The sequence below is a fragment of the Nothobranchius furzeri genome, chromosome 17 (genome assembly GCF_043380555.1).
Source record: "Nothobranchius furzeri strain GRZ-AD chromosome 17, NfurGRZ-RIMD1, whole genome shotgun sequence".
Lineage (NCBI taxonomy): Eukaryota > Metazoa > Chordata > Actinopteri > Cyprinodontiformes > Nothobranchiidae > Nothobranchius > Nothobranchius furzeri.
Window position 1 is genome coordinate 48,665,799 of NC_091757.1, and position 26,512 is coordinate 48,692,310.

At 44.1% G+C, this 26,512-nt stretch overlaps 1 protein-coding gene and 1 pseudogene across 2 annotated transcripts; both read left to right on the forward strand.

Annotated features, from left to right (window-relative positions):
• Nucleotides 1-209: 209 nt before the first annotated feature.
• gkap1 (G kinase anchoring protein 1) lies at nt 210-6,687 on the forward strand. 2 transcript variants are annotated; one of them, XM_015972768.3, is made up of 12 exons: nt 210-685; nt 980-1,239; nt 1,968-2,126; nt 2,259-2,336; nt 4,953-5,082; nt 5,183-5,211; nt 5,343-5,504; nt 5,604-5,690; nt 5,795-5,858; nt 5,947-6,017; nt 6,088-6,165; nt 6,269-6,687. In XM_015972768.3, exons 2-12 carry the CDS (start codon nt 991-993, stop codon nt 6,308-6,310), a joined length of 1,149 nt encoding a protein of 382 aa, XP_015828254.1. In that variant the 5' UTR covers nt 210-685; nt 980-990; the 3' UTR covers nt 6,311-6,687. The 2 variants fall into 2 exon arrangements, with proteins under 2 accessions (XP_015828254.1, XP_015828253.1); XM_015972767.3 differs by having other exon boundaries at nt 210-594.
• A 1,401-nt stretch (nt 6,688-8,088) lies between these two features.
• Nucleotides 8,089-18,027, forward strand: LOC129152916 (ubiquilin-1-like; annotated as a pseudogene).
• The last annotated feature ends 8,485 nt before the right edge of the window (nt 18,028-26,512 follow it).

Sequence of the window (26,512 nt, forward strand, 5' to 3'; positions counted from 1 at the left end):
ACTTTTTTTTTTAGCTTTGTTGGGATAGGGAGGCCCAAATATTCAGAACTAAAATGTAGTTCCAACTCTTCTCCACTGGACGGCGCCAAGTACCCATCGTTAACAGAACCAGGGTGTAGTTCAATCTTTCGCCACTGGATGGCGTGATATGCAACGTGTAGCTCACATAGCTCACTTACAGAATTTTCAGCTTGAGAAATTGAAGGTGCGCGTGAGAAGTGTGAAGAAAACAATCGACTCAAATGCGTGTGTCTCATGCTCATTTTGAGTTGGCAGCCTCGCAATTTGTGTTCAGGCCTAATTAAAAAATGAGTGGTTCACAGTGATTTAGATGGGTTTAACTTATTTAAATACTTACTTTTTTAAAATAATGATGTACGGCTGTGGTAATGGACTATTAAAATAAAACCATTGTTCAACTATAGAACAAATTTAAGAAGCCACACATATTTAGTTAACGACTAGCTGAAAAGGACTAGCAACCATCGCTAGCAACAGATGAAATCGCAATTTGAACCTTTTTGTACCTGCGGGCTTCCGTAGTGAGATAGAGTGATAGCTTTCTGCTGTAAACCACACTTCCTTCGCGAACAGGTGAAAGTGTTCTCTTAAACGTTTGTTGTAACGAGTATCTATTCATCTCAAGCCACCGAGCGCAACAGAGACAAAAGCTCCACTTTAGCTGGTGAGGGTTGTGTCGTCTGGCATAGATAAAAACTTTAGTACTTGTTAATAAGCTAACAAAGCGATGCTAGCTCGGTTATTCCGCTGCTATAAAACGCTAATCTCCAGCAGCAGCCTGTTAACAGAGTGGGCAGAAATTAGCACGCCAGACTTCGCTGCACCGTTATTGCTTAAAACAAAGCAGCTAATTGAGATCTGCCGATTTTTCTGTTTAAAGGGGTTTCCGAACTACTATCTTGCTCGATTATCTGCTTGAATTTATGCTAATACATGTAATTTATTTGTTTGTTTCTAGTTCTCGCTGTCATGGCATCGTCTGCAATGATCACCGTTCCCACCACTGCTTCCCGGTTTGCTCTGCTCCAGATAGACTCTGATTCGGACTCTGACACCTCAGAACCGGGGAAGTCCAATGCCAAAGCTGTAAAAGAGTCCTCCGGTAAGGCCCGGCAGGGAAAAACAGGAGCATCCGGGGGGAAACCTGCTCAGAGCAACGAGAAGAAAAAAGACAAGAAGAAGAAGAAGAAGGAGCAGCAGCAGACTGAGGCAAATGAGGCGAGTCACTGAGGAAGCCTGGAAAATCGTCTGCTGGATTATGTTTCCCTTTGTTTCATTTCAGTGAAACTGAAACTGCAAACACCTTCGGATGCATGAAAGTAAATCATTTTAAACAGACATTTTATTGTGTAATTTTAGAGTCTTGTCTGTTTAAAGATTACCATCTAAGCCAGTGGAGAAATACTGAAAATGACGGTGAATCAACTTCAAACACACAACTAAACACAAGTTTGCAAGTTTTATTCTTTCAGCATCTCTGAAGCTCCTTCCAGAAACAAGGATGGTAGTAAAAATCTGTTTAACATTTGCATGAAAATCTTTAAAAACATCCAGAAGCCAGACCTGAAGGTCAAAGAGCCAGCTGTTATTGGCGAGCACAGGAGGTAGGCTGATCTTAAGTAATTAATCAGATGACTTGGTAGCAAAAAGGCCATGTCAAATTTGGTATTTATCCAAGATTTGGTTGGTGTTTACAGGGATTTATAGCCTGTACTTATAATTATGAGAAGTCACCTCTTATTTTCATTTTGATGCTAAATGAAAACAAAGATGAGAACTTAGATCAAATAAAAGTAACAATTTCCACAACAATCACTGTTTTGCAGCTGATCAAATCAAACATGTTCCTTCTAACCAGCATCAGTCACTTATTCTTTAGAGTTGCACAGTCAAGCATCAGTTTATAGCTAAACGATATGGGTTATGTTCATCTGTCTTCCCATCAGTTGCGTAATCTTGCCTTCAGGAAGATTCCTCAGAAGTCCTGCGCCCCGCCACCGTCCATGTCTCTGTCAGGAATCGCCAGTGAACTGCTGAACCCGGCACCGGGGGACCACAGTGTACCGTCAGAGGGCTGGCAGCAGTGGAAACAACGAGATGAACAGGTTAGACCACATACAGCTGGGGTGTACATCTGTAGAGTCAAGTTGATCAGCAGTAGAGATGATTACAAGATGAGCAGTTTGAGAGTGCTGATGTTTTGTTGTTTAAAGGGATCATTTTCTTTTTCTCTGCAGATAACCACAGAACTATATGAGGCAGATTTGGAAAAGGCTTTGATTCTAAGTAAACTAGAGTATGAACAACAGAAACAGGTACTTTTTTTAAAATACTATTAATCATTCTAAGATTCTGCTTATAGATCTGAATACGTTTACATCTCTTCCTGTCTGTGGAGAAACTGATTGGTGGCTATGCCTAAAAGTTGCTGCTCAACAGTTTTCATAGCAAAAGTCAAAAATACAGTCTCGATCAAAAGTTTAAAGGGGCATTATGGAAGTTTGACAGCCAAAACATGTATAGAAATAATAAATTTCTTCATACATTCTCCTGCAATGCCCTGGTCCTGTAGAATGAGCCCTGGCATTTTTACTGAGATTGCCTGTTTTTCTGTAAAATCACAGAAAAAGACAGCTGCTCGGGTCGAGCAGGCTGCTTCATGCGCGTTCACGCTCAGGCATAGCCCGTAGCGTTTGCTATCCGTAGCTTTAGCAGCAGAGAGAGAGGTAGTTCCAATTCAGCGACTTTGTCGCTGTTCCTAAGGCCTAGTGACAAAGCTAGCTACATTTCTGAGGACCCTTAGCTACTTTCTGTAGAACTTTCTTCTAGATATTTCCTGTAAATTAGCAACAAAATAGCCATTTTCGCTTCGAACCGTTCTTTGGATTGACGTTGTTTCGGCTGTCATCAAGGATATAAAAGTTACAGATACTGTGAATGTCACTAGAGTGTTTCTCACCTTGTAAGATGTCTGACTCCCATGCAGAAGACCTGGGTTTGATTCTGGGTGTGTACACAGTTCATTTAGAGTTTCTTTTTTACATTAATGGTATATTTTTTTATAGTAAGATGCCCAAATTTTTATTTGACTCGCCGAACGGCATTGAATTGAAAGATAAAAAAGATGTGGGTTCAAAGATGTGGGTTCAACTTTCATTTTGGAACAATTTTTCAAGCAAGGGAAGGGAATGATCTGAGCATGCAGGAGGACTGACCCATCATAAACCTTTGTCGGCTGTGCTGAAGAGAAAGGTACAGAACCAAATTATTTAATTAATTAGCTGTGTGTTCTCCTGTCCTCTGTCCTCCGGGCCACACACACACACACACACACACACACACACGGGACTGTCTCAGCTGTTATTTTCGTTAAGGAGTGTGCACGTACAGCATGCGCGCCTCGTGCACGAGACTACTATTGAAGCTGCCGTTACACTTTTGGCCTGAGGGGGCAATCGCGAGCATAAAAATTCAAAAGTCTGTAAATTCCCTTTAAGACTACTTGAAAAATAGCTACAAAACATATTTAGCATGGTTAGATCTTAACAAGACTCCAAATAGAACTTCAACATGTAGCAAGAAAAAAATGGGAGTGAGACTAAATTATTTCTGAGTTTTTTTTTTTTTTTTGAAACAACACCGAAACTGAAAGTCTTTTTTTTTTTTTTTTTTTTTTTTTTTACAGCTTGTTAAAGTGTAAGACCACACCTCCAAACAAACCCAGACAAAGCAGAAATCGAGTCCCGAACATAAACTCAGTAATGATGAGTAGTTCCACTGTTGTTGATCAATTCAAAAATTTGTTGCAGCATGGTTGATATGGGCGTTTCCAAGAGGTGAGCGGGAACAGATGGACGCACGAAAGGCCTCTACTGTCTGGAACAGTTGTCTTGTTTAGTAAACTTTCCTTGCTATCCATCCCCAAAGGTTCTCGGTTGAATTTAGTGTTCTGGGGAACACGCAGGATGGTCCCAAAGTATGATAGTAGCGTTGTCCTGTTTAAAACCCAGGTGGGGTCTACATGTCATGCTTGGAACGTTGGAAACCACCAAGACCATCAAGGTTACATTTCTTCATTGTCCCATGTTGCAAAGTTCAGTCAGTTCTGTGGCGTTCAAGGAGACGGGGCTTTTGAAGCCCTTCAGTTTCAGTTGCCGCCTGATTGTCATGGAGCTGCATTCGGCACCACTAAAGCCACTTCTACACCTTGGTCGGCTCGGGCTGGTCTTGGTTGGATCAGCCAACCCCCGTGCAGCCAGGTTTTCTTCGCAGGAACGTGGATGACTCTGAGCCTGTGGGCGGGGCGAAGGAGGTGCGGAGAAGTCTGTGGTGTCCTTCCTAAGCGCCACAAATTAGTAAAAACAAAAAGCAGATGTGAGCAGTGTTGTTTTTGGAGACCCACTGACATGAAGCACACAGCTTCCTGCTCTCTCACTGAGCAGCGAGGCTGCTGTGGGCTCCTCACCCATCCAAGAACGCTCACAGCAGACATCTGTCTTGCTCTGTCGTGGCTGCAGCGGCCAGTCTGAGCTACAGTCAGAGAAGATGTTTACCCCACTGCATCCAGTCTGATATTGAATCGAGCAAGCGAAAGCCCGCCGCTGGCTGATTCTAACAGCCAATCAGAGGTTCCCACTAGTAAGTAGGCATGAACTTCAGCCGGTCAATCAGTCCATAGTGGGTGTGTTGGGTCGGCTCAGCACCAAGCTGACTGGCAGGGAGCAGCTCTGGGAAAAAAAAGGTCAGTTGAGCTCGGACAACAGTGACCCTAGCAGGGCTAGAACGGGCCGACAGAGACGTAAAGGCGCCATAACGGTCTTAGGCCGGGTTGAGGATCGTCCAGTATCTGGACGGACAACCAAGTGGATCCTCCGGCTCAGTGCTGGTGAATGAACTGCACGAGTTGAAACCATGCATTCTCATCCCTGCAGAGCAACACCTCTTCACCAAAATCACGAGGAGCAAAAGAAAGTGTTGGGAAGAAGGACAAGAAGAAACACCAACAGGCAAAGGACAAAAAGACGGTTTCTCTGCAGGATTTTCAAGCTGAAAGCGGTTCTGGTGAGAGACACCTGCAAAGTATTTGTGTTTCTAGTTTAGTTTTCTCTTAAAAGCGCGTGTAATTATTTTTTCTGATGTCTGATTTTTCTTTTCTTTGCAGAACATTTCAGTAGAAAACAAGAAAAAGAGGTGAGCAACAGATTCAAGACTCTAGTAACATGTTTTTGCAGGGAATTCATACTTAGTTTTTTTAAATAATCCATACAAGAACCACATAGACACACACTTTGATTTGCAATGTCCACCATTTTCCTCTCCAGGACCCCGGAGTGGCAAACGTAGCTTTAGGAACAGGACAAGAGGAGCGTTTTTTTAACAAACTAGAAGATGATGTAAGTCGTATCATCCAAAGGGAGAAAAGACGTGAGCAGTATGTCAACAGTCAGGGACAGGAAATCAACACGTCCACAGAACATGAACCGGTGAGTGCACCAAACACTCGTCCACACGTCTTTGTTTTTAACAAAATCTTAAAGTTGAGAGTCTCTTCAGTTGCTGATTCTGCCAAATCGTCCCGTTAGGATCCCCGGGCGGAGCAGCTGAAGTACGAGCTGGAGAAGAAGGATCAGGAGATCCATCAGCTGAAGAAGACCATCTCACAGTGGGAGGTCAGGAGCAGCCGTCGGTTTTTAGAACGAGTTAAATCTCCACCACCGAGTCAACTTTAAATCTTTCTTTAGATTCATTAGCGCGTGTAATCCGGTCTCTGCAGGTGAAATACAAAGAGGTGAAAGCAAGAAACTCTCAGCTCCTTAAGATGCTCCAACAAGGAGAGAGTGAGTGGAGCTTTGGGTTTGTTTCCTCCTTCTGCAGCTTCCAAATGTTCAGTCTGATGTTTAATGTTTTCATCACATCACTGTGCAGTGAAAGACAAAGCAGAGATTCTTCTACAGGTGGAGGAACTTCTGCACATCAAAGAAGAATTATCATCACAGGTGTGCAACTCGGACACAAGATCCCGGTTGTGTTTGTTCTCAAGAATAACGGACTGGTGCTTTTCTCCAGGTGACGTTATTACATGCTGCTCTTGAACAAGAAAGGTCTAAAGTTAAAGGGCTGCAGTCCGACCAACCCAAACATCAAGTATGTGTTTAAATATTCCCTCGTGCTCATTTAGCGGGGTTTATTTTAGAGCTGAAATGTTGAAAAAAACTAAATCTTTGGTTTTTTTTCTCCTGCTCAACAGGGAAACAAGAAAGGGAAGAAAAGCTCCGAGGTGGATTTATGAAGGTTCCAGCAGCTAACGGATTTAAAATAATAAAAGAACGAAACCAACTAGAGATCAAAATCAGAGTTTTTCTTCTAGTGTTTTCTGTTTTTTTAAATCAGCCTGCATGTCACCCTAAACACACACAGACATTACCTGCTGTGTCACAACTAAGCAAGACTTCCTGAAGTATTTTGAAGTAATTGAGGTTAATGACAGTTTTGAAATGCTTACTTGGTGCAGTGTGTGTGCTACGGCCTCTCCAGTACTGTCAAAGGCTCTGTGCCTGCTTCGTTTCATGGGGTTTGATGCCAAAACGACCGATTCAAATGTATCCTTTTGAGGTTTTTTTTCTTGCTCACTGTTAAGAAAATAAAACACGTTTTCAGTGAAAATAACATTTTGTCTTCTCGTGATTGTAGAATGTTTTTTTTTTTCTAAAGACATAAGACCGAATCAAGGAAAAATGGAGAATCGGTAACTTCTCAGGTTATGCCAGCTACTGATTAAAGGGGATATATTATGCAAAAGTCACCTTTTACATCCTTTTTTGCTGTCTGGGACTCTTTCTTTATAAATACTCCAAATGGGAAAAACATCTGTCCATTTTCTGTTGGCATTTGGTTTTTGGAATGATATGCCTAAAAGGAGCCATTTCAAAAAGCCCTGTTTGTGATGTCACAAATGGGTAAATTAGAGTAGACCCACATCTTGCATGCAATAGATAGTTGCTGCTGCTGGAGCAGCAGTGGCTCTATTCTCAGCTCCTTGATATCTGAGCTTCTTAGCTCATAGCAGCATGGGTGGGTGGGCATAGCCAGCTCTAGCTTGTTTTTTTAAGTTGCTTTCAGAAGACACTGTGATGGCAAATCAACGTAATACTGACGCCATGGTGTGGTTTATGTTGGCGGCATGGCAATGCAGCAATTTTACAGCTTTCATTCCACTAAGCTTGGTAGTAATATTGCTGCAATGCCAGACATGTGAAGGAAGATTATCATCATGATCAGGTGTCGAGTGTTCGCCGAATCCTTGCAGGCAACTATTGAAGATGAAAGCAAACACTAGCATAAGTTTAGTTTTTGTAAACAGAATCAGCTGAGATGGCAAACTGGAGCGATGCAAAGCTCCAGGAGCTTCTGTCTGTTAGAGTTTCAGCTCAGATCACCAGTGTACTGGGACCATAGAGGACAAACGCCTTCAGGAGTAACTCGAGGAAAAAAATGCAAGGAGGGAGACTTCAGTTGCAATAAAAAGTAAGTTAGAACTTTTCTAACTTAAAGTCATAAAATCTCTTCTTTAAAATCCACAAAAGCAAATTTGGAAGATTTTCTAAACATTTTAGAGTGAAAAAATCTTAATGTAGAGTCATGACATACAAAAGCATGGCATTTTTATATTTTAGACTAGTTTGAATCACATACTAGAAAATATAAATAATATAATGCTCACAGTGTTTGCTGTGTTGTTACAGTGAAAAATAAATCTCTTACTGCGCAGACGAGTTACAACTTTCTGCTGAGTCATACACACTCTGGTGCAGGACTGCTTCCTGCTGCTTCACTCTCCAAAAGGACAAAACTGATGTCTGACTACATGGAGCACAAACCAGATTAGGGTTGTTGCAGGTCTGAGGGGATCCATGTTGTCATCAGAAGCGTCAAACCTACGCTACCCGGCCCGGGCCGACCCAGTACAGATGGGAATGGCCCAAAAGAGAGCCTAGACCTGAGCACTGGAAGAGACTGCACCATCAGACAGGTCAGGAGACGAGAACCATCTGCTCTGAGCCATAAATGATGCTTTTGCTGAGTCTGTTAACAGATTCAGGCTGAGTAATGATTTATGACCACTGGCTCATGTTTGTCCACAGCTGAGGTGGACTCTTATCAGAACGCCTGGGAGGTTCAGCGGATCAGCTGGTGCTGATCCAGAACAGATGCATCCTCAGAGACTCAGAACTCCTGAGTCACCTTATAGAGGAGAATGGATCGGCCAGCTTCCGTGTGTGATCCAAAGGTACCAAACAAACAATCAAGAAAATGAAGCTAACAGCTGGGATTTGAAAAGCGGTATTTTTAAATCTTGATGAAAAATAGGTTATTTAGACAAAAACTCATTACAAACAATGAAAAAGAAGCACATTTTAATTCTGTTACTGGCTGCTTTCCTTTAAATTGGTTTTATTTTATCTTTTTGAGTAGTTTATGCATTTATTGTGAAATCAACATGAACCTTTTTCTTGTTTGAAACAAAAATGTGTACCTTTAAAATATTTCTGTCTGTATGAATGTGTGTGTTTGTGTGTGTGTGTGTGTGTGTGTGTGTGTGTGTGTGTGTGTGTGTGTGTGTGTCAAGTTTATCAAATTAAACCAGCTGTTGTGATCAAACATTTACTCTACACACTTGAAATCCAAATACATGAATTATTATTTTTTTGTTGAAAACAAAATATGGACCTTAAAAATCATATCAATGTCTGAGTGTATTTTTTAAATGCGTATTTGTTTTATATTATCAAATAGTTCTGCATTAAGGGTAAAATCCCTCTACGAGAAAATGGCTCAGGGAGTCAAAAAAGGTTGGGAAAAACTTCCCTGTTCTGCTTCTTTCCCTTCACCTGCTTCTCCTTAATATTAATATTAACAAGAGGACAAAGGAACATTTGGATGTTTTTTCCAGCTTAATTTAGATAAGGGGGGTAAAATATTTTCTAAATGAGTTATATTTAGCTTTAAATAGCTTGAATATTAAAAAGTTAATTGCACTCCTAATGAAACATTAAAGCATTTTTTCAACCGATTCAAAATGGCAAATACGCTTTTATGGTGAATAGACTGCTTGCTTTAAACAATTTTAAAAGGGTAAGTTCACTCCACGGGCTACAATTAACTGGCTGATGTCAATGTTGACTTTGGTTTGAAGGGTTAACATCTATTTTTAAATAGCTGAAATATTAAGGGGATAAGTTCATTCCTAATGAAACGTTAAAACACTATTTTAACCTTTTCAAGATGGCAAGTACGCTCGTTCAAGGAACCAACTGGTCATGGTAAACAAACAAACAAAGTGTTATTTATAAAGTGCCTTACGCAACCCTGTCAGGAAGCCCAGGGTGCTGAAAAACACGTTTTGTGGATGAACAAACTGTTTTAAACATTCTTAAAAGGGGAAGCTCACTCCACGGGTTACAAACAACTGGTTAGGTTCGATGTTGATTTGGACATAAATAAAAAATGGGTTGAAGGGTTAACATGTATCTTTAAAAGAGGATATTAATAAGTAAAGTGCACTCTTAAGGAAACAATAAAACATTATTTCAACCTATTCAAAACGGCAAGTAAGCCTGTTTGATGAATGAACTGGTTACTTTAAACAACTTTAAAAGGGTAAGCTCACTCTAATTGCTACAACGAACTGATTGATTTCCTTTTTGATCTGGACAAGAATAAAAAATAAATAAATGGTTTGAAGATGAAACATTTTCCTTTAAATAAAAACAAAAAGGTTTTGAAATAAAAGGTTAAGTTCATCTCTGATAAAACTTATAACACTATCTAAACCCAAACTGGGAGCATCAAAGACAAATGTTCGTTTTGGATTAGTCTAATCAGGGATAGGGTTTAAAAATCTAATTTGTTAAAAGACACATCAGGATTTGATCAACCCTGGTGGGCCGTCCTTGGGTAGGGTGTCTAGTGATAATGGCCGAAACACCCTGAGACCCCAAGGTCCACTACTGATGTGTCCAAAATTTTAACTCAAAATAGTTTTTGAAGATCTTTCCTCACTTTAATATAAAAAAAAAATCCTTGGATGATTTTGCATCTATTTTGTATTGGCCACGCCCATTTCCGCCTAACTAGATTTTTTGCTAGATCGCAAAAAACGCAAAACTTAGTTTTAATTACCTATTCGACATTTTTCGTCGAATCAACTTGAAACTTTGTACATATGATCTACGGATTAAGCTAAGTTGTTGTGACGAAGAAAAACGTGGAATTATTGAAAATTAGGCTAATGACACCATGTCAAATTCTGTGCGCTAGCTAGCACATGTGATAATTGATGATATCTTCACCATTTTTCAAGATAAAATGATGAGACTCTAGACCCTTACAAAGTATGAGCGGTAAGCTCTATCTACCCAATTTTGTTTGGATTCACCAATAGGGGGCGCTAAAGAGTCAAAAAGTTTGTTTCAGCAAAACGGCTTGATGGATTTCTACAGACCTTGGCACATATGTTAATCATCAGACCCTTAAGCTATATTTTGAAAATGATTAAAAAGTGGGCGTGGCTTATAGGCTTTAAAATTTTTCGCCCTTTTACTCATGAAAAATATATATTCTGTACAGAAATTTACAATTCGTATCAGTCATAGCGACATCTACAATCACAGAATTTTTTTTGAAAATCTTCCAATATGTGGCGCTGTTGTAACCAAAAAATATTTTTGCCATGTTTCTCCCCATTTTTTTAGTTAAAAAAAACAAACGATCTAATCCAATATGTTCGTTGAGTCAGTCAAATTTAGACGAGCATTTAAAAAAAGTTTTAAACTTATGCAAATTAGTAGAAATTCGCCTAGTAAGTCAAACGTACTTTCGTTAACTCCTCCCGGCCGTCAAACACAATCAAATCAAAACTTGTCCTGACAAGAGAGGAGGAGCGGCTGACCAAACGTTGTAAAGGGATTATGGATAATTTGCTTATTTTTTTAAATTTGACTTTTAAATTTTTATTTTTTTTTTGGAATTAAAAAGTATTTTTTAGCATAACTTCGAAAGATTTTGACATTTTTCAAAGCTGTTCATAACCTTCATACCTAAGGTCAATTCAAGTGTATGTCTTGATTTTCAACTTGATTCAACAATAGGGGGCGCTATAAATAGGAAGAAATTATACTGCTGAACCGGCTAAACGGATCTGCACGAAACTTAGTGCTTGACATCATTATAGAGTCTTAAGATTACATTATCAATATGGTAATGATTGAGTAAAGTGGGCGTGGTTTATGATCATTTAAATTTTCAAATTTGCAAAACTTCCTAAAAAATCATTATTTGCATGTAAAAGGCTAAAATTTTCAGGTTGTGTTAACTGGGTAGGCTTCAGCTTATGTCACGAAAATCGCAGCTCCACAAAGAGGTTTGCGCTTTATATTTACAAAAATACATTTTTAGGCTAGCAGTTGTAGCGCAAATTCTGTTGTCAGAATCTTCTTGAAATTTGCCACAAAGTGCACTCTTAGTTGGTTTATGAAACAAATAAAATATCGTCTTGATTTGACTTCCCCCTTGTGTTTAATTATAGGACTTATTTTTGTTTACAGCCACTAATGCAAATATTATTTTATATTCTATAGCATCTTAACTCCTGTGCCACTGTCACCCAGTTGGCGTTGGTAGACATTTGTTCCTTACTCACTCATTCCTTCTCACCTGTTCGTTGTTATGCTTTCTTTCTCTGTTTTTTAGCCTGGAACCAACATGGTGGAATACCTCCACAAGGCCAAGCCCACAAGACCATTCCCCTATGTTCTGACATTGGGAAATGATACACAGCATGTGTCTCAGGCCTTTGTCATCATTGCTGATCAGGCTGTGGAACATGACACACTGCTTCAGGCCGTCGATGGAAAGGCATTCTTTATTTTAGACATTGAATACCCGAGGCAGTGTGAACACGTCTGGAAATTCCTGCAAACCACCGTCTATGAAATCCCAGGAGGGGAGTCGAAACTAGTAACGTTTCTGCAGAGTAGAATACGTGCTAGCAAAAGAAGCAAACAGGTATTTGTAAAATGTACTCTTGACCATTTAAATGTTGTTTTTATTTTAGCACTGAGTTACACGTATTTCAGTGTAAATTGGTGCAGCTCTTGATGTGAAGTCATTGGAACTTTTATATTGTTTACATTTATATGAATAAATTTCAAGGCAGTGACTTGTAAAGATTTCAGTATTGTTGAAGTTTTATTGTATTGTATATGCTTTACGTGACCAAGTCTAGCATGTATGTTTTGATAGTTGAGTATGGATAGGTGCAATTTTCTGTCTTCTAAAATGCACTGTATGTAATGTGTTAGAAATAATTTGGCATATTGACCAAACATTTCGATTGATTACTGAACATTATGTTGTTGAAACAACCCATAGTTTAATTAATTTGACCCAGCATTTAGGTAGGGTAAATAACACGTATGTGTGGTTGAATTTACCCAGATTTGTGGCTATTTTGACCCGGAATTTGGGTGGAATATTTAACTCATCTGCTGGGTTAAAATGGAGTAACCCATCTTGCTGGGTTGAATTAACTACTGCTGGGCTGGTGCAATATTGCTCCAGCGGCTGGGTTAAAAACCAGCCCAAATTGGGTCATTTTTAACCCAACTGTTTTTAATGAGATGGTGTCCTGTGCAGCTCCTTGGTGCAGAACACCCTCCCCTGTCTTCATCTAACAAGACAGCTTCCTCAGCAGCTCCTGCAGATGAACCCTGAGGTGGAAGACATGCTGAACAACAAAGATGTCATAAACAAGGTGTTTGAGTGTGCTTCGTGGCAAAACTAGACACATAATTAACAAAATTTAACATCTTGTGCCCAAAATGTTGTATTTTTGACTCCAGGTTCTAGGACTCATAAGGAATCCTGACATGAATGACGGTTTGGTTCTGGAGGACAATCTTTCAAACACCACAGCTGCTTCTGATGTACTTCAGAAACCAGAAGCACAAAGCCTCAGAAGCACAAAGCCTCAATCTAGTCTCAAAACACCACAGGTAAAACATCAACTGTGAAATGTCTGAAAAAATATTTCAGATGCTTACGTTTGCTGCATTTTTTAAAGACATCATCTGTAAACCATCCAGAGGCGACGCCGGTTCTCTCCTGTGACTCCACAGAACCCCTCAGAGGGCTGATTGCTGCTACCAGAACTGCTTCCAGCTCTCATAGAACCGTCACCGCAGGCAAAAACACAACATTAACCTACAAATGACCCAAAACTAAAACTAAATAGCATCTAAACTGTAAGAAAAGAACATTTATGTTCTTAATTCTGTATTACTAGAAAGTTATTAAGATTTTTATTATAATAAGCCGTTTCTACATGCTTCTGCTCATCCCTGCTGCAGGTATGCAGTCTGTCCTGCAAGAGATCACAGCCAGTCCAGGTGTGATGCAAGGGCGTCAGTTTGTTTTCAGAATTGCTGGGGACAATAGCCATACACTTGAGTGGGGCTTAAAAATTGCTGGGGACAATAAAGTAGGCTAGCACAGGGGTCAGCAACCCGCGGCTCTGGAGCCGCATGCGGCTCTCGGTGCTTGTAAAATAATGAATGGATATTTAAATAAAATGCTTTATATTTTACTGCATTAATTTTACATCTGTATGCCAATTCTAAATGTAAAGATTGTCTGCGTAAACCTGAACAGGTCCAACCCGGTCTGTGAGACCGGGTTGACGCGTCACGCTTGTGCGTAATCATGCGCTTCTGAGCTGCTTTCTGACCTTCCCCACCTACAAAGTTTAATTACAACAATCAAACGTGACAGAGCCTGGATTTGTATTCTGAACAGTCTAAACATGTTTTAAAAAGAAACGTATGACAAAAGTGGCACCTGCTCAGTAAAACCACCAATAGGGTGAATATTGAAGGCAGAGACGGGCTACAGCTTCTGGATCCACTTTATTTAATCGTTTTATTGATTATCTTTTTATGAAAGATAACTTTGACGTACACGAGTGACCAGGCGCGTTGCAAGCTTTTCAAAAGTGTGGGGGATGTTGTCTGTGCCTAAAATAATTTCATGTTATTCATCCTGTTAGTTTAATTTCCATAATAGCGGAGCAGGTACGAATTTTAGACGCGTCACGCACGTCTCCGTTTTAAACATGTTTAAACTGTTCAGAATACAAATCCAGGCTCTGTCTCGTTAGATTGGTGTAACTAAAGTTTGTACTGAATGAAACTTTACATTAAACCATGTTGAAAAGAAAAGGATCCGATTAAATCATTTCCCCTCATTTACAGTCACGACGTACAGCGCAGTGCGCGTGGCTCTGGGGTTAATCAAGTTTAATTGTTTCTCATTGCAACAATCTTCACAAGAAGGCAAAACAGTTAAATGACAGGTTACAGATATTTCCATTTGACTGTTTATTTTGACGGATAAACTCAAGGATGTTGGTTGATTTCCTCCCACTGAAGCGGTCTGGAAACTCGGTCTCTCTGAGGGATGTGTCACTTGGAAAAATGTTATTTTTATGAAATTATGAAAGTTTGGCTGAATAGCGCTTGTTCCCGTCTCTAATATGGAGACGCATGACGCATCCAGTTGCCTCTTCAGCTCAGAAAGCACCTGTAGAGACATTTGATCACGCACAAAGTTCGTGTGGAGCAGAAGCGGTCGGGCTACGGCAGGTGAAATGTTCCTAGCCTACATGAAGTGAAACTATTTAATTGTAACATTAATACGTTACTGGACACACTGGTCTGGTTGGTTAGACCAGTGTTGGAAGTGGAAAACACACACACACACACACACACCAATTAACATAATGCTGATAGCGTGGACTAGAAGACAGGTGATGGTTTACGTATTTAGATGATGATCAGGCTGCTGTAAAATGTAATCTCCATCCACATCCAGACACAATTATCCTCTATTCTTTCTCTATTTGTTCTGCTCTTGTCTGGGCCGATCAGCTGACGGTGCGCGCAGTGCGCCTAGTGGCTGTGATGCACATTTTACGCATTTGGAGAGGTGGGCTGGATGCTTTTCTTTTACTGGAAGATGGTCCACTTAACGCACGGGTGTAGACTACATATTAATGACAAATGAATGAAAATTAAATTGTGAGTTTTTACTTCATATTTTAGAAATAAAAATGACGGGGGAAAACATTTATGACGTCTTTTTAAACGAAATTTTCTAGCGCGACCTGCCTGCTTCACTTAAGTCACTGCTTATTGAGGTCCGTCCAAAATTACCGTGGCCCACCCAAAAATGAAAACCTGGCGCTGCGCCAGTTATAAACCTCTGCAAATTATTGTTCTTCACTTGATCAAACTCAGACTTTGTACAGCTAATGTCAAGATGTAAAATTATGAATTCAGTCGAGCTCTAAGTCCCTCCCTCTCCTGGAAACCCGACATCGGCTGTCAGAAGCGGAGGTGAAGAAGGAGATGAGGCAAACAGAGTGAGTGCGACCTAAAGAAACCAGACTGGTGTGGAGGTGAGCAAAACAGAAGGAAAATTGTGGGTGTTGAATCCCCCACGGGTGCGACGCCCATGCGAGCGACCGGTACCGGCTGCTGTCACCTGGTTGTGAGCAGCTCTCTGCTGTCTGAGGGTAGGCCCCGCCCACAACGCCGCGGCTACTGCGGTGTTTTCTTTACTGTGGGAAATGGGTAATAATGGCTCTTTGATGGGAACAGGTTGCCGACCCCTGGTAAAAGATCTGAGCTGGTAAAACAAAAATCCTCATCAGCAGGCTTTTTTGAAAGTGGGGGGGACACAGCTGCCAATCACAAATTTTGCCAGGGACATGTCCCCGGCGTCCCCGGTTAAAATGACGCCTATGGTGTGATGGAGAGTCTGATGTCTGGACCACATGCCAGCTGTATTCTGAACTGCCTCAGCCAGAACCCTGACCTCGCTGCTCAGGTGATGCATGCAGAGAAGATAGCTGTCTGTGTTCCACAACATTAAAAGTAATTTATTTTTTTCCTTCAGCATGATCACATAAGAAAAAACTTTATGGTCTGCTTTTATTTTGGCGAGTTTCACTGCAGTATTTTGTAGAAAACCCCCAAATAAACCAACCAATCACCGACTGAGGTTTTAGCTACAAATGATAAAAGGCAATTTTCACTTTGACCCCTAGATGTCATCAGATCCTCACACACTACTCATTTTGCTCAGATGGGCAAATCATTTCTTCTTATTCCCATATATTCCCAGATGCTGCTGAGCCATCCCATATTCTCTGGAAACGTTCAGCTGCAGCAGCAAATGAGACAATAGACCCCCGTCTTTCTGCAGCAGGTCTGTTTTAGATCAGTGGTCCTGATGTTTCATCCTTGTGTTTTCCTGTAAATCAAATCTTTATACGCTGCAGGATTTTAGCAACAGTTTGCTTTTATTCAAGGTTTAATGCACATTTAGATTTTGCAGATGTAATAGGCTGTGACTTGAACAGATTGATTGTTGTCATCATTCAAATCTTTTTTGCAGAGTCCAGAGGTGCTAGCAGTCATGTTGAACCCCAGAGTCACAGAGGCTCTGCTACAGATCCAAAAGGGCCTGCAGATTCTTGCAGAAGAGGCTCCGTCTCTCATTCCTCAGTGAGAGACTTTAATCCACTCTGGTAAAATTACAGAGATTTTTTCTAAAGATTTAAATTTTCCAGCACGTGTCTGTCCTGCAGTGCTGAACTCTGTACTGGTGGAGCTGGTGTTAATGCAACGTCTGACGCACGCCTGAGCAGCCAGTCAGGAAGCAGCGATCAGGTTGCCAAGGAGACGGAGCGGCAGCAGCAGCAGTTTGTGCGAGAGCTGCTTAAGGCACTAGCTAACACCAACAACCAGGTATGCCATTGTTTTTTCCTGGTCTTTCGGACTGTTTTAATGGGACACACTGCACAGGAGGTCTTTCAAAATGTCTGATGATGACATCAACATCTGCACAATGATCACGTTTGATGTTTTCATTCTTTACGAATGATGTGTCCAATAAGTTAGATTAGAAATAACTCGTGTGTTATTTCACGTCCGCTTTGTCAGGAAGAAGTGGAGCTCCAGGAGGAGCTGGAGAACTCAACGGGCTTCAGAGACAGACAGATGAACTTTTAGGTGGGGAAGAGTGTGAAATATCTGCTCGGGTTGTGGTGCACGCACGCACGCACGCACGCACACACGCACGCACGCGCACACACACACACACACACACACACACGTTACAGTAATAAATAAGTTAAGGTCAGTGATTAAAAAGTGGAAAAAGCAAACAAACATGATTTTCAAGCTAAACAATATTTTGTTGGATCTTCCACAAAACAAACTAAAAACAGATAAATAATTTAAATATAGTAACTTGAAAAAGTCATAAAGAAGTTGCTAAAATACAATCTAACCATGGCAATTATGACATTAGCCTTTAAGCTTTCTTTAGCTCATAGAAGTCACCGATCCAGATCTACACTGGTGTTTAAACTCACTTTGCTTAGATGTATAAATATTCTAAAACATAATATTTATCAGTAATGCATGCTCACAAGCTCTGCAAATCTGTTTATATGTTGCCAAATAAAGAGAATCTAACAGCCTGAGGGTCAAGCATTATGCCCTTATGCAGCAGAAGTAGAAGGGAGGAACAACCTTTTATATAGCGTCTCCCAAGATAAAAATCACGATGCGCTTCACAAGAACAAATAATTACAAAAAATCAAAAAAAAAATTTAACAAATATAAAAGAAAAGTTAAAATTGTGAATAAAAATGAGAGGAAAGAAAAAAAAGAATAATAAAAAGAAATTCTGTGGATCCCGGATAGTGATGAAGAATCAGTTAACCAAGACAGTGTTGTTTTATTGTGTCTACACGTTTTCTGGTGATTTGTGTTTCTGCAGGATGGCAAAAAAAAAAGTTTCTAATAAAATTACAAAGGGTCACTATGAAGACAAACTACAGAACATTACAGAACAGGCGCTCGTTGTCTGTCTTCTAAAACACACAAGAACGTGGTCGGTCGTCTTGGGGAAAACTTGTTTTCCGACTGTTTACTCTGACTAAATGATGTTCTACTAAAGCTTGTCTGAAGGGGATGATTTTGTGTTTTTAACTGGAGTAAACTGGAGTTCTATTAAATTTCTAACAAGTGCTTACCCCTATTTCAGATACTTGCCCCACACATTTTGTTGAATATGTACTAGCACTTAACACACTTTTCTCTGCACACACCAACTTTACCAAAACACAAGAATTTTGAGTCAAAATTAAAATGTTCTGTCAAAAATAGTTTGTGCTTTCAGTTCACGAGGTACATGCAGTTAAATACACCAGGTTTTAAAATACTGGCAGTTGTTGGCATTACAAAAACTACATAATACTTTTGTTGAAGCTATTTAGTTTATTATAGCCTAGTTTATTTTCTTTATTGTATGCTAAAGTGAATTTGTTTGTTTTGCATTATGCTTTTTATTTATTATTTTGGCTAATTAGTTTATTGTTTATTGGTCAGGTGTGGGTGATTATTTGTATAAATAGGTCAAGGTGGAAGGAGCAGCCTGTCATGAACTCCTCCTCTTAACCTCCTCTGCGGGCCGGGCTGGCGCTGTACTCCAGTTCCCAGCATGCCTGTCACCGACGCTTCCCGGTGACGTCATCCCGCTGAGCCTATTTAAGGACCTGTCACAGCGGAGCCGGCACTCAGTCATCATCTAACGATAGACGCCAAGCCATTCTAAGACCTAAGACACTAACTCTACAAACCATACGGGAAGAGAACTTCCCACGCTGCCACATATCAGTCTCCATCCACCACTCTCTCCGCGCCTGGGTCTCATAACCACTCCAGCTCAGCCCACCGAACCTGACAGGATGACTGAGTCCCGAGTAGACCCAGCGGAGATCGCACAGCTGCGAGCTGAGGTAGCGCAGCTGCTCAGCCGAGTAGAACGCCAGGAGGCGGACAACGCCCAACTCCGTGTGGAGAACAATCAGCTGCGTGCTGTTACTGATCGCCTCGCATCCAAACTCGATTCCGTCACCGAACTGGTAGTCCAACTCTCCTCAGCCCTCCAACGACAGTCATCTGCCACTCCTAACGTGGTGGAGCCGTATCTAAGTCTCCCAGAGAAATGGGATGGGATTAAAGGATCCCCGGAGAGCATGTTGGCCGTTCTGTCAATGACTTTTGAGTGTCAGCCGGCACGCTACCCGACTTCCTGCTCTCGCGTGGCTCTGTTAACCTCCCTGCTGACTGGGCGAGCCGGTGAATGGGCGGCTGCTCTGTACCATCAGAAGTCCCCAGTCTGCAACGACTATGAAGCCTTCGTGAAAGAACTGAAGAAGGCATTCGTTCATCCCAGCAGCGAGGTCGCAGATGAGACACGCCTGCTCCAGCTTCGACAAGGCTCTCAGACCGTGGCCGAATTCACCTCACGCTTCCGGACCACCGCTGCCCGTCTAACCTGGGGTGATGCCGCGGTGAAGGCTGTGTACTTGGAGGGATTGTCACCCCGCATCCGCGAGGGCATGATTGGTCACGAGGCTCCAACCACCCTGGACCAGGCGGTGGACCTGGCTCTCCAGCTGGACCGCTGCCTCCTCACCAGACCAGGAGTGAGGGCGGTTCCCGTACAATCCCGAACTTTCCCCCGCCGTCAGGAGAACCAACCCATGGAGGAACCCATGCAACTGGGTCATTTGCCCCCCGAGGAACGGGCGCGCCGTTTTCAGGAGGGACGATGCGCCTATTGTGGGGCTCTGGGTCATCCCCGTGCAACATGCCCCATACGCCCGGGAAACGGTCCCTCCGGGTCGGTGTAGGAGCTGCCTCACTCGGAGTTTCCACTCATGCAGCTCCTCATCACACCACCCTCTCGGTCTCCTTCCAGCTGAGCCAAGGACCGGTCCCCCTGGTGGCCCTCCTCGACACCGGAGCTGCAGAAAGCTTTATCGATCAGGGGTTGGTCAACCGGCTCAAGATTCCACTCACCCTCCTCGATCATCCCGTTCCCGTCACCTCAGTGGACGGGCGCCCTCTCATGCCATATCCGATCACGCACCGAACCCAGAACCTCCGGATGACCATCGGAGAACACGTAGAGACCCTTCATTTCTTGGTCATTCACGCCCCTACGACTCCTCTCATTCTGGGTCATTCCTGGTTCCGCCTCCACGACCCTCACATCTCCTGGTCCACCAGTAAAGTCATGGCATGGGGTGTTAACTGTCGCCTTCATCATCCGTCTCCAGGATCACAGCCTAGGGAGACACCACCCAAGGATGTGGATTTAACACTCCTTCCAGGATCACAGCCTAGGGAGACACCACCCAAGGACGTGGATTTAACACTCCTTCCACCCCAATACCACGATCTGGCTCGGGTCTTTGCAAAAGAGCCTACCACCAAGCTGCCTCCTCATCGCCCCTACGATCTGGAGATCAGGCTTCAGCCCGGAACCACCCCGCCTCGGGGTCGGCTGTTCTCGCTCTCCCCGGCAGAGACCCAGGCGATGGACGCTTACATCAATGAGGCTCTCCAGAAGGGGTTTATCCGACATTCCACGTCTCCTGGGGCGGCAGGGTTCTTCTTTGTGAAGAAGAAGGAAGGTGACCTCCGACCCTGTATAGACTATCGTGGATTGAATAAAATCACCATCAGGGACCGCCATCCTCTTCCCTTAATGAGCACGGCTCTGGACGCCACTGCCCAAGCCACACTGTTTACCAAGCTGGACCTCCGCAGTGCATACAACCTCATCCGCATAAAGGAAGGAGAGGAGTGGAAAACCGCTTTCATTACACCCACTGGACATTATGAGTACCTGGTCATGCCCTTCGGCCTCTGCAACAGCCCTGCCGTTTTCCAGCGTTTCATCACTGATGTCCTCCGTGACATGCTGGGTCGTTGGGTTTTTGTTTATTTGGACGACATCCTCATCTACTCCCGCACGGCCGAGGAACACACCCAGCATGTTCGAGCCGTTCTGTCACGCCTCCTGGAGCACGACTTATTCTGTAAACTGGAGAAGTGTGCTTTTCACCAGGAGTCCACCTCGTTTCTGGGATTCATCATCTCCTCCCAGGGCCTGCGCATGGACCCACAGAAGGTTCAGGCGGTCGCGCAGTGGCCTCTACCCAAGACCCTGAAGCAGTTGCAGAGTTTCCTGGGGTTCTGCAACTTCTACCGCCGGTTTATCCGCAACTTCAGCGCCCTGGCGTCACCATTAACTTCCCTGACGAAAACAACCAATCAGCCTCGCCCTTTCCGCCTCTCCCCGGAGGCTGTTGCTGCCTTCCATGAGCTGGTCCGCCGCTTTGTAAGCGAGCCCATCCTCCTCCACCCGGACCTAACCCGGCCTTTCGTTGTGGAGGTGGACGCCTCTGAGACGGGCGCGGGAGCCGTACTGTCACAACGTGGCCAGGACTCCAAACTCCATCCCTGCGCATTCTTTTCCCGGAAGTTCTCTCCTACCCAGCAGAACTATGGGGTCGGGGACCGGGAATTGTTGGCGATAAAGTGGGCCCTGGAGGAGTGGCGACAGTGGCTCCTGGGTACCCCCACTCCTTTTCTAATCTGGACTGATCATCAGAACCTCATCCATATTCAGACCGCTCGCCAACTCAACCCTCGTCAGGCCCGGTGGGCCCTCTTTTTCGAACCTTATAACTTTCACATCGCCTACCGCCCCGGCTCAAAGAACCTCAAGGCGGACGCCCTGTCCCGTCAACACACCCAGGATCCAAGGCCTCCTGAACCGAGGTCCATCCTCCCGACCGAACGGTTCTTGGCCGCCCTGCAATGGCCCCTGGAAGCCTCCATCCGGGCGGCTCTCCCGGCGGACCCGGCGCCCCCAGAGACGCCTCCTAACCGCCTTTACGTTCCGGCCGTGTGTCGACAGGAGGCCTTGAGGTGGGGGCATAGTTCACGGCTCGCGGGACACCAAGGCCAGGCTCGTACCTTCCAGTTCCTCCGCCGGGCCCTGTGGTGGCCCTCTATGAGAAAGGACGTGCGTGAATACACCGCTGCATGTGACACTTGCGCCCGGTCTAAGTCCACCACCCAACCTGGAGCCGGGGAATTGCAACCGCTCCCTGTGCCTAAAAGGCCGTGGTCGCACATAGGTGTGGACTTTGTCACGGGGCTTCCCGTTGCCGACCACCTGGACACCATCCTCACCATCACCGACCGCTTTTCGAAGGCTGTGCATTTAGTGGCTATGGCAGGGCTCCCCACGGCTAAGAAGACGGCGGAGCTCCTCCTCGATCATGTGGTGAGGCTCCACGGATTCCCCCAGGACGTGGTGTCTGACAGAGGGCCTCAGTTCATCTCACGTTTCTGGAAGGCTTTCTGTCGGTTGGTGGGCGCTTCTGCCAGTCTGTCGTCAGGCTATCATCCGCAGACTAATGGTCAGACGGAGAGAGCAAACCAGCAGCTTGGGCGTTACTTACGCTGCTTCGCCTCGTCTCAACCGTCCACCTGGCCTCGTTACCTCCTATGGGCGGAGCTCTCTCACAACCTCCAGACGTCCTCCGCCACGGGTCTATCGCCCTTCGAGACCTGCTACGGATACCAGCCCCCTCTTTTTGACCATCAGGTGCCGGAGGTGGAGGTTCCGGCGGCTCAGGATATGGTCCGCCGCTGCCATCTCGCTTGGATCAGGGCTCGCGCCGCCATCACCCGGGCTAATACGGAGTACTCCCGACAACACTGCCGCCGCCACCGGCCCGGCCCTGTGTTCCAGCCTGGTGACCGGGTTTGGCTCTCTACCGCAAACCTCCGGTTTCCGGCTGGTTCCAGGAAGCTGTCGCCTCGCTTTTTGGGGCCCTTCCCAGTCCGAGATGTCCTCGGTCCGGTCGCTTACCGGCTGCGCCTCCCTTCCACTCTTAAGGTGCACCCGGTATTCCACGTCTCACAGCTCAAGCCGGTGGTGTCTTCTCCTCTCCATCCGCCTCCGGCCCGGGTGCCGACGCCCCGAGATGTCGATGGGGACCCCGTCTACACCGTCCGCAAGATTCTGGACGCCCGCCGCCGGGGCCGTGGATGGCAGTATTTGGTGGACTGGCAGGGTTACGGTCCGGAGGAACGTAGCTGGGAGCCTGCCCGCTCGTTTCTGGATCCTTCCCTGTTGGCTGATTTCTGGTCTCGTCGCCCTGGGCCTTCTGGAGCCGTCCCTCGCGGGGGGGGTCCTGTCATGAACTCCTCCTCTTAACCTCCTCTGCGGGCCGGGCTGGCGCTGTACTCCAGTTCCCTCTAACCTCCTCTGCGGGCCGGGCTGGCGCTGTACTCCAGTTCCCAGCATGCCTGTCACCGACGCTTCCCGGTGACGTCATCCCGCTGAGCCTATTTAAGGACCTGTCACAGCGGAGCCGGCACTCAGTCATCATCTAACGATAGACGCCAAGCCATTCTAAGACCTAAGACACTAACTCTACAAACCATACGGGAAGAGAACTTCCCACGCTGCCACATATCAGTCTCCATCCACCACTCTCTCCGCGCCTGGGTCTCATAACCACTCCAGCTCAGCCCACCGAACCTGACACAGCCAGGGCTGCGAGGGGACATGGGTTTTTAACCACAGAGACAGAGAGGACGCAAAAAATCTGTGATCTTGCTTCTTGTGTGAATAAACCACCACCAAACACAATTTTGGCATGGACATTGTTTGATTTGAAATCTTTTTACCCGTGCGTAAAGCCTAACCCTTGACGTAGCCCAGTGGCCATTTGAAAGTATTTGATTATTTTTTGTTTAAGTTTTATGGACAAATAGCCACCACAACTTTGTTTAAGTTTAACTGGCAAACTGTATGTGGACATCTAATGTTCACATTCTGAATCATTCTAGGAAAATGTTTTTTTAAACCATTACTGTATACAAGTTTTACTTTATGATGAACAAAATACTTCTACTAAAACAAACACACAGAATACACTGAGCACACACACAAGAAACAGCAAGACAAATGCTCGGATAAAAGGGGGAAAATAAAAAATAAAACACAAAAATCATGTAATTTTGGCGATCTGGATTAAGCCACGCGTTTTCATCAACATCCTATCTGATGTCATCCAAGGTCAGATCCTGCCTCTGATATCCCGTCTGGAATCACCTGCTGACCCAACTGACCCTGAATAAATTAGCTGGTTGACTATTACCATAATTTACGGACTATAGAGCGCACCTCAACATAAGCCGCACCAACAAAAAAAAAAAAGGTTTTCTACACACACACACACACACGCCGCACTCAAATACAAGCTGCGGCGCAGCAGCCACATGCAGGTCTCCGGTGCACAGTGCATGTACGGTCGGCCATAACATAAGATAATTAGACAGGAAGACGCTACACGGAGGTTTTTTGTTGTTTTAATTCAACAAAACAAATTTTAAACACGGGTGAACGGGCCTGCAAGTTTAGAAAAGGAAACAGCACTGATAGCATTCATATTTCTGGATGGTTATAAAATAAAAACAGCACTGACACGTTATTACCGGTAATTTGCATGTTTAGAAGAAAAGAACAGCGCTGACACGGCATTAACAAGCCCTGGATGATAAGAAAATAAAAACTGCACACATAACATGCCTGGTTAGTAAATAAAACACACTTGCCTACCAGAAAAAGTCATTCGCTCTCATCTTCCTCTTGCGCACTAAAGCCATTAAAGTCCTCTTCTTCAGTGTCGGAGTTGGACAGCCTCAGAAGAGCTTCGTCACATACCTTTTGTGTGGCGATGTCAGTGTCGCTGTCCGTGTTGCTGTCATCATCCCCAGGTGAAGCTGGCTTGAATGAGTTCTTCCCGCTGCCGTCTCCAGCGCCGAACCATGGATTCATTCATGCCAAGCTTACGTGCGGCAGCACTGTTTCCCTCCTTTACTGCCAGATCGATAGCCTTCAACTTAAATGCAGCAACATATGAACTCATACATGTAGTTACCATGATGGGGGGGTATGGATTTGAAAACAATTCTTTGTCGTGCCGGCTGCTTGCATGTGCTAAATTAAAATGAGCACTTTCTTCGATTTCCACTTTTGACGTCCACCTTTCACTTTCTGCTAAAGCGCCCCCTGGCAGGTGAAGGAAAATCTTCAGTAAAGCCGCACCTCATTATAAGCCGCATGGTTCAAAGTGTCACACCCTGTCCTGTCTCCCCATTTTGTTCAGTCCTGTGTCCATGTTAATTGCTCCCACCTGCCTCTCATCTCCCAATCACCCAAGGTCCCAGCTCCTCCTGTATTTAAACCCTGTTAGTCCATTTTGTCTGGTTGGTTCATTGTTTCATTGTCCTGCGTGTCCTCCATTAAATCAGTGTTTTAAATGTTCCTGTCTGCCTCCCTGCCTGTTTCTTCCCCTGCACTTGGATCCTCACCTCTGTCTCACTCACCGGCACGTTGTGACACAAGGCGTGGGAAAAAAGTAGCGGCTTATAGTCCGGAAAATACGGTAGTTAAATATCATCTCATTTTTGAGCCAATATTACTGCAGCAGCTAAAATTTGGAATATTATTGTTTTGATTGTGGTATGTTGTGTGCTAAAGTTTGTAACTATCCATAACTTTGGTGGTGGGTATAGCTTCTCTGTTGGGTAAATGTAAGCATTGTACAAATGTGATGACTGACAGCATTTTGTATGAAAAGGACAAGAACTTTGTGAATGATATGGCTTAAACACATCCATGCTGAGCTTAACAGTTCTAAAAACGTAACTCTTGTTTGGGCAAATGCTTCGTAGTGACTAGCCGTAGCCCTAATCCTAAAGAACTGGTACAAAGTTAGCGACTAGCCCTAACCCTAACTAACTGGTAAAACGTTAGCGACTAGCCCTGATCCTAACTGGTAGAAGCGACTAGCCCTAACTAACTGGTAGAATGTTGGCAACTAGCCCTAACCCTAACTAACTGGTAGAACGTTGGCTATTAGCCTTAACCCTATCTGGTAGGACATTGGCAACAAGCTACCCCCCCAACTGGTAGAACCTTAGCGACTAGCCCTAACCCTAACTGGTAGAACGTTAGTGACTAGCCCTAACCCTAACTATTACATCCCTCAGCTCGATTGGAGTGATGTGGTTGTTTAGGGGGCAATAAAGTTTGAGTGTGGGTTGAATAATAACAGAGTAAAAGTGTCCAACAAAGGGTTTTATTAAACAAAACAAAAGGCAGATATTCACAAAAGGGGAAAAGACTAACAAAAAGTGCCAAGCCAAAAGGGTTGGGAAGAGGGAAACTAATTAACTGAAATACTCGTACTTATGATTCTAAATAAAACAAGAGCCGTCCTGAAAAGCAGTGACGCTCGGGCAAACCCAAAGTCGAACTCAAGGGCCAGTATAAGGTCAATCCAAAAGTCAATCCGAATCTAGAGTATGCTAACGAACGAAACTAAACACAAGGGCACCACGAGGAGAAAAGAGTGAACACCTCCGTGCCCACACTTCTCTGTACCTTCTCGTCGATTGAGGGCAGGAGCAGAGCCGGATTA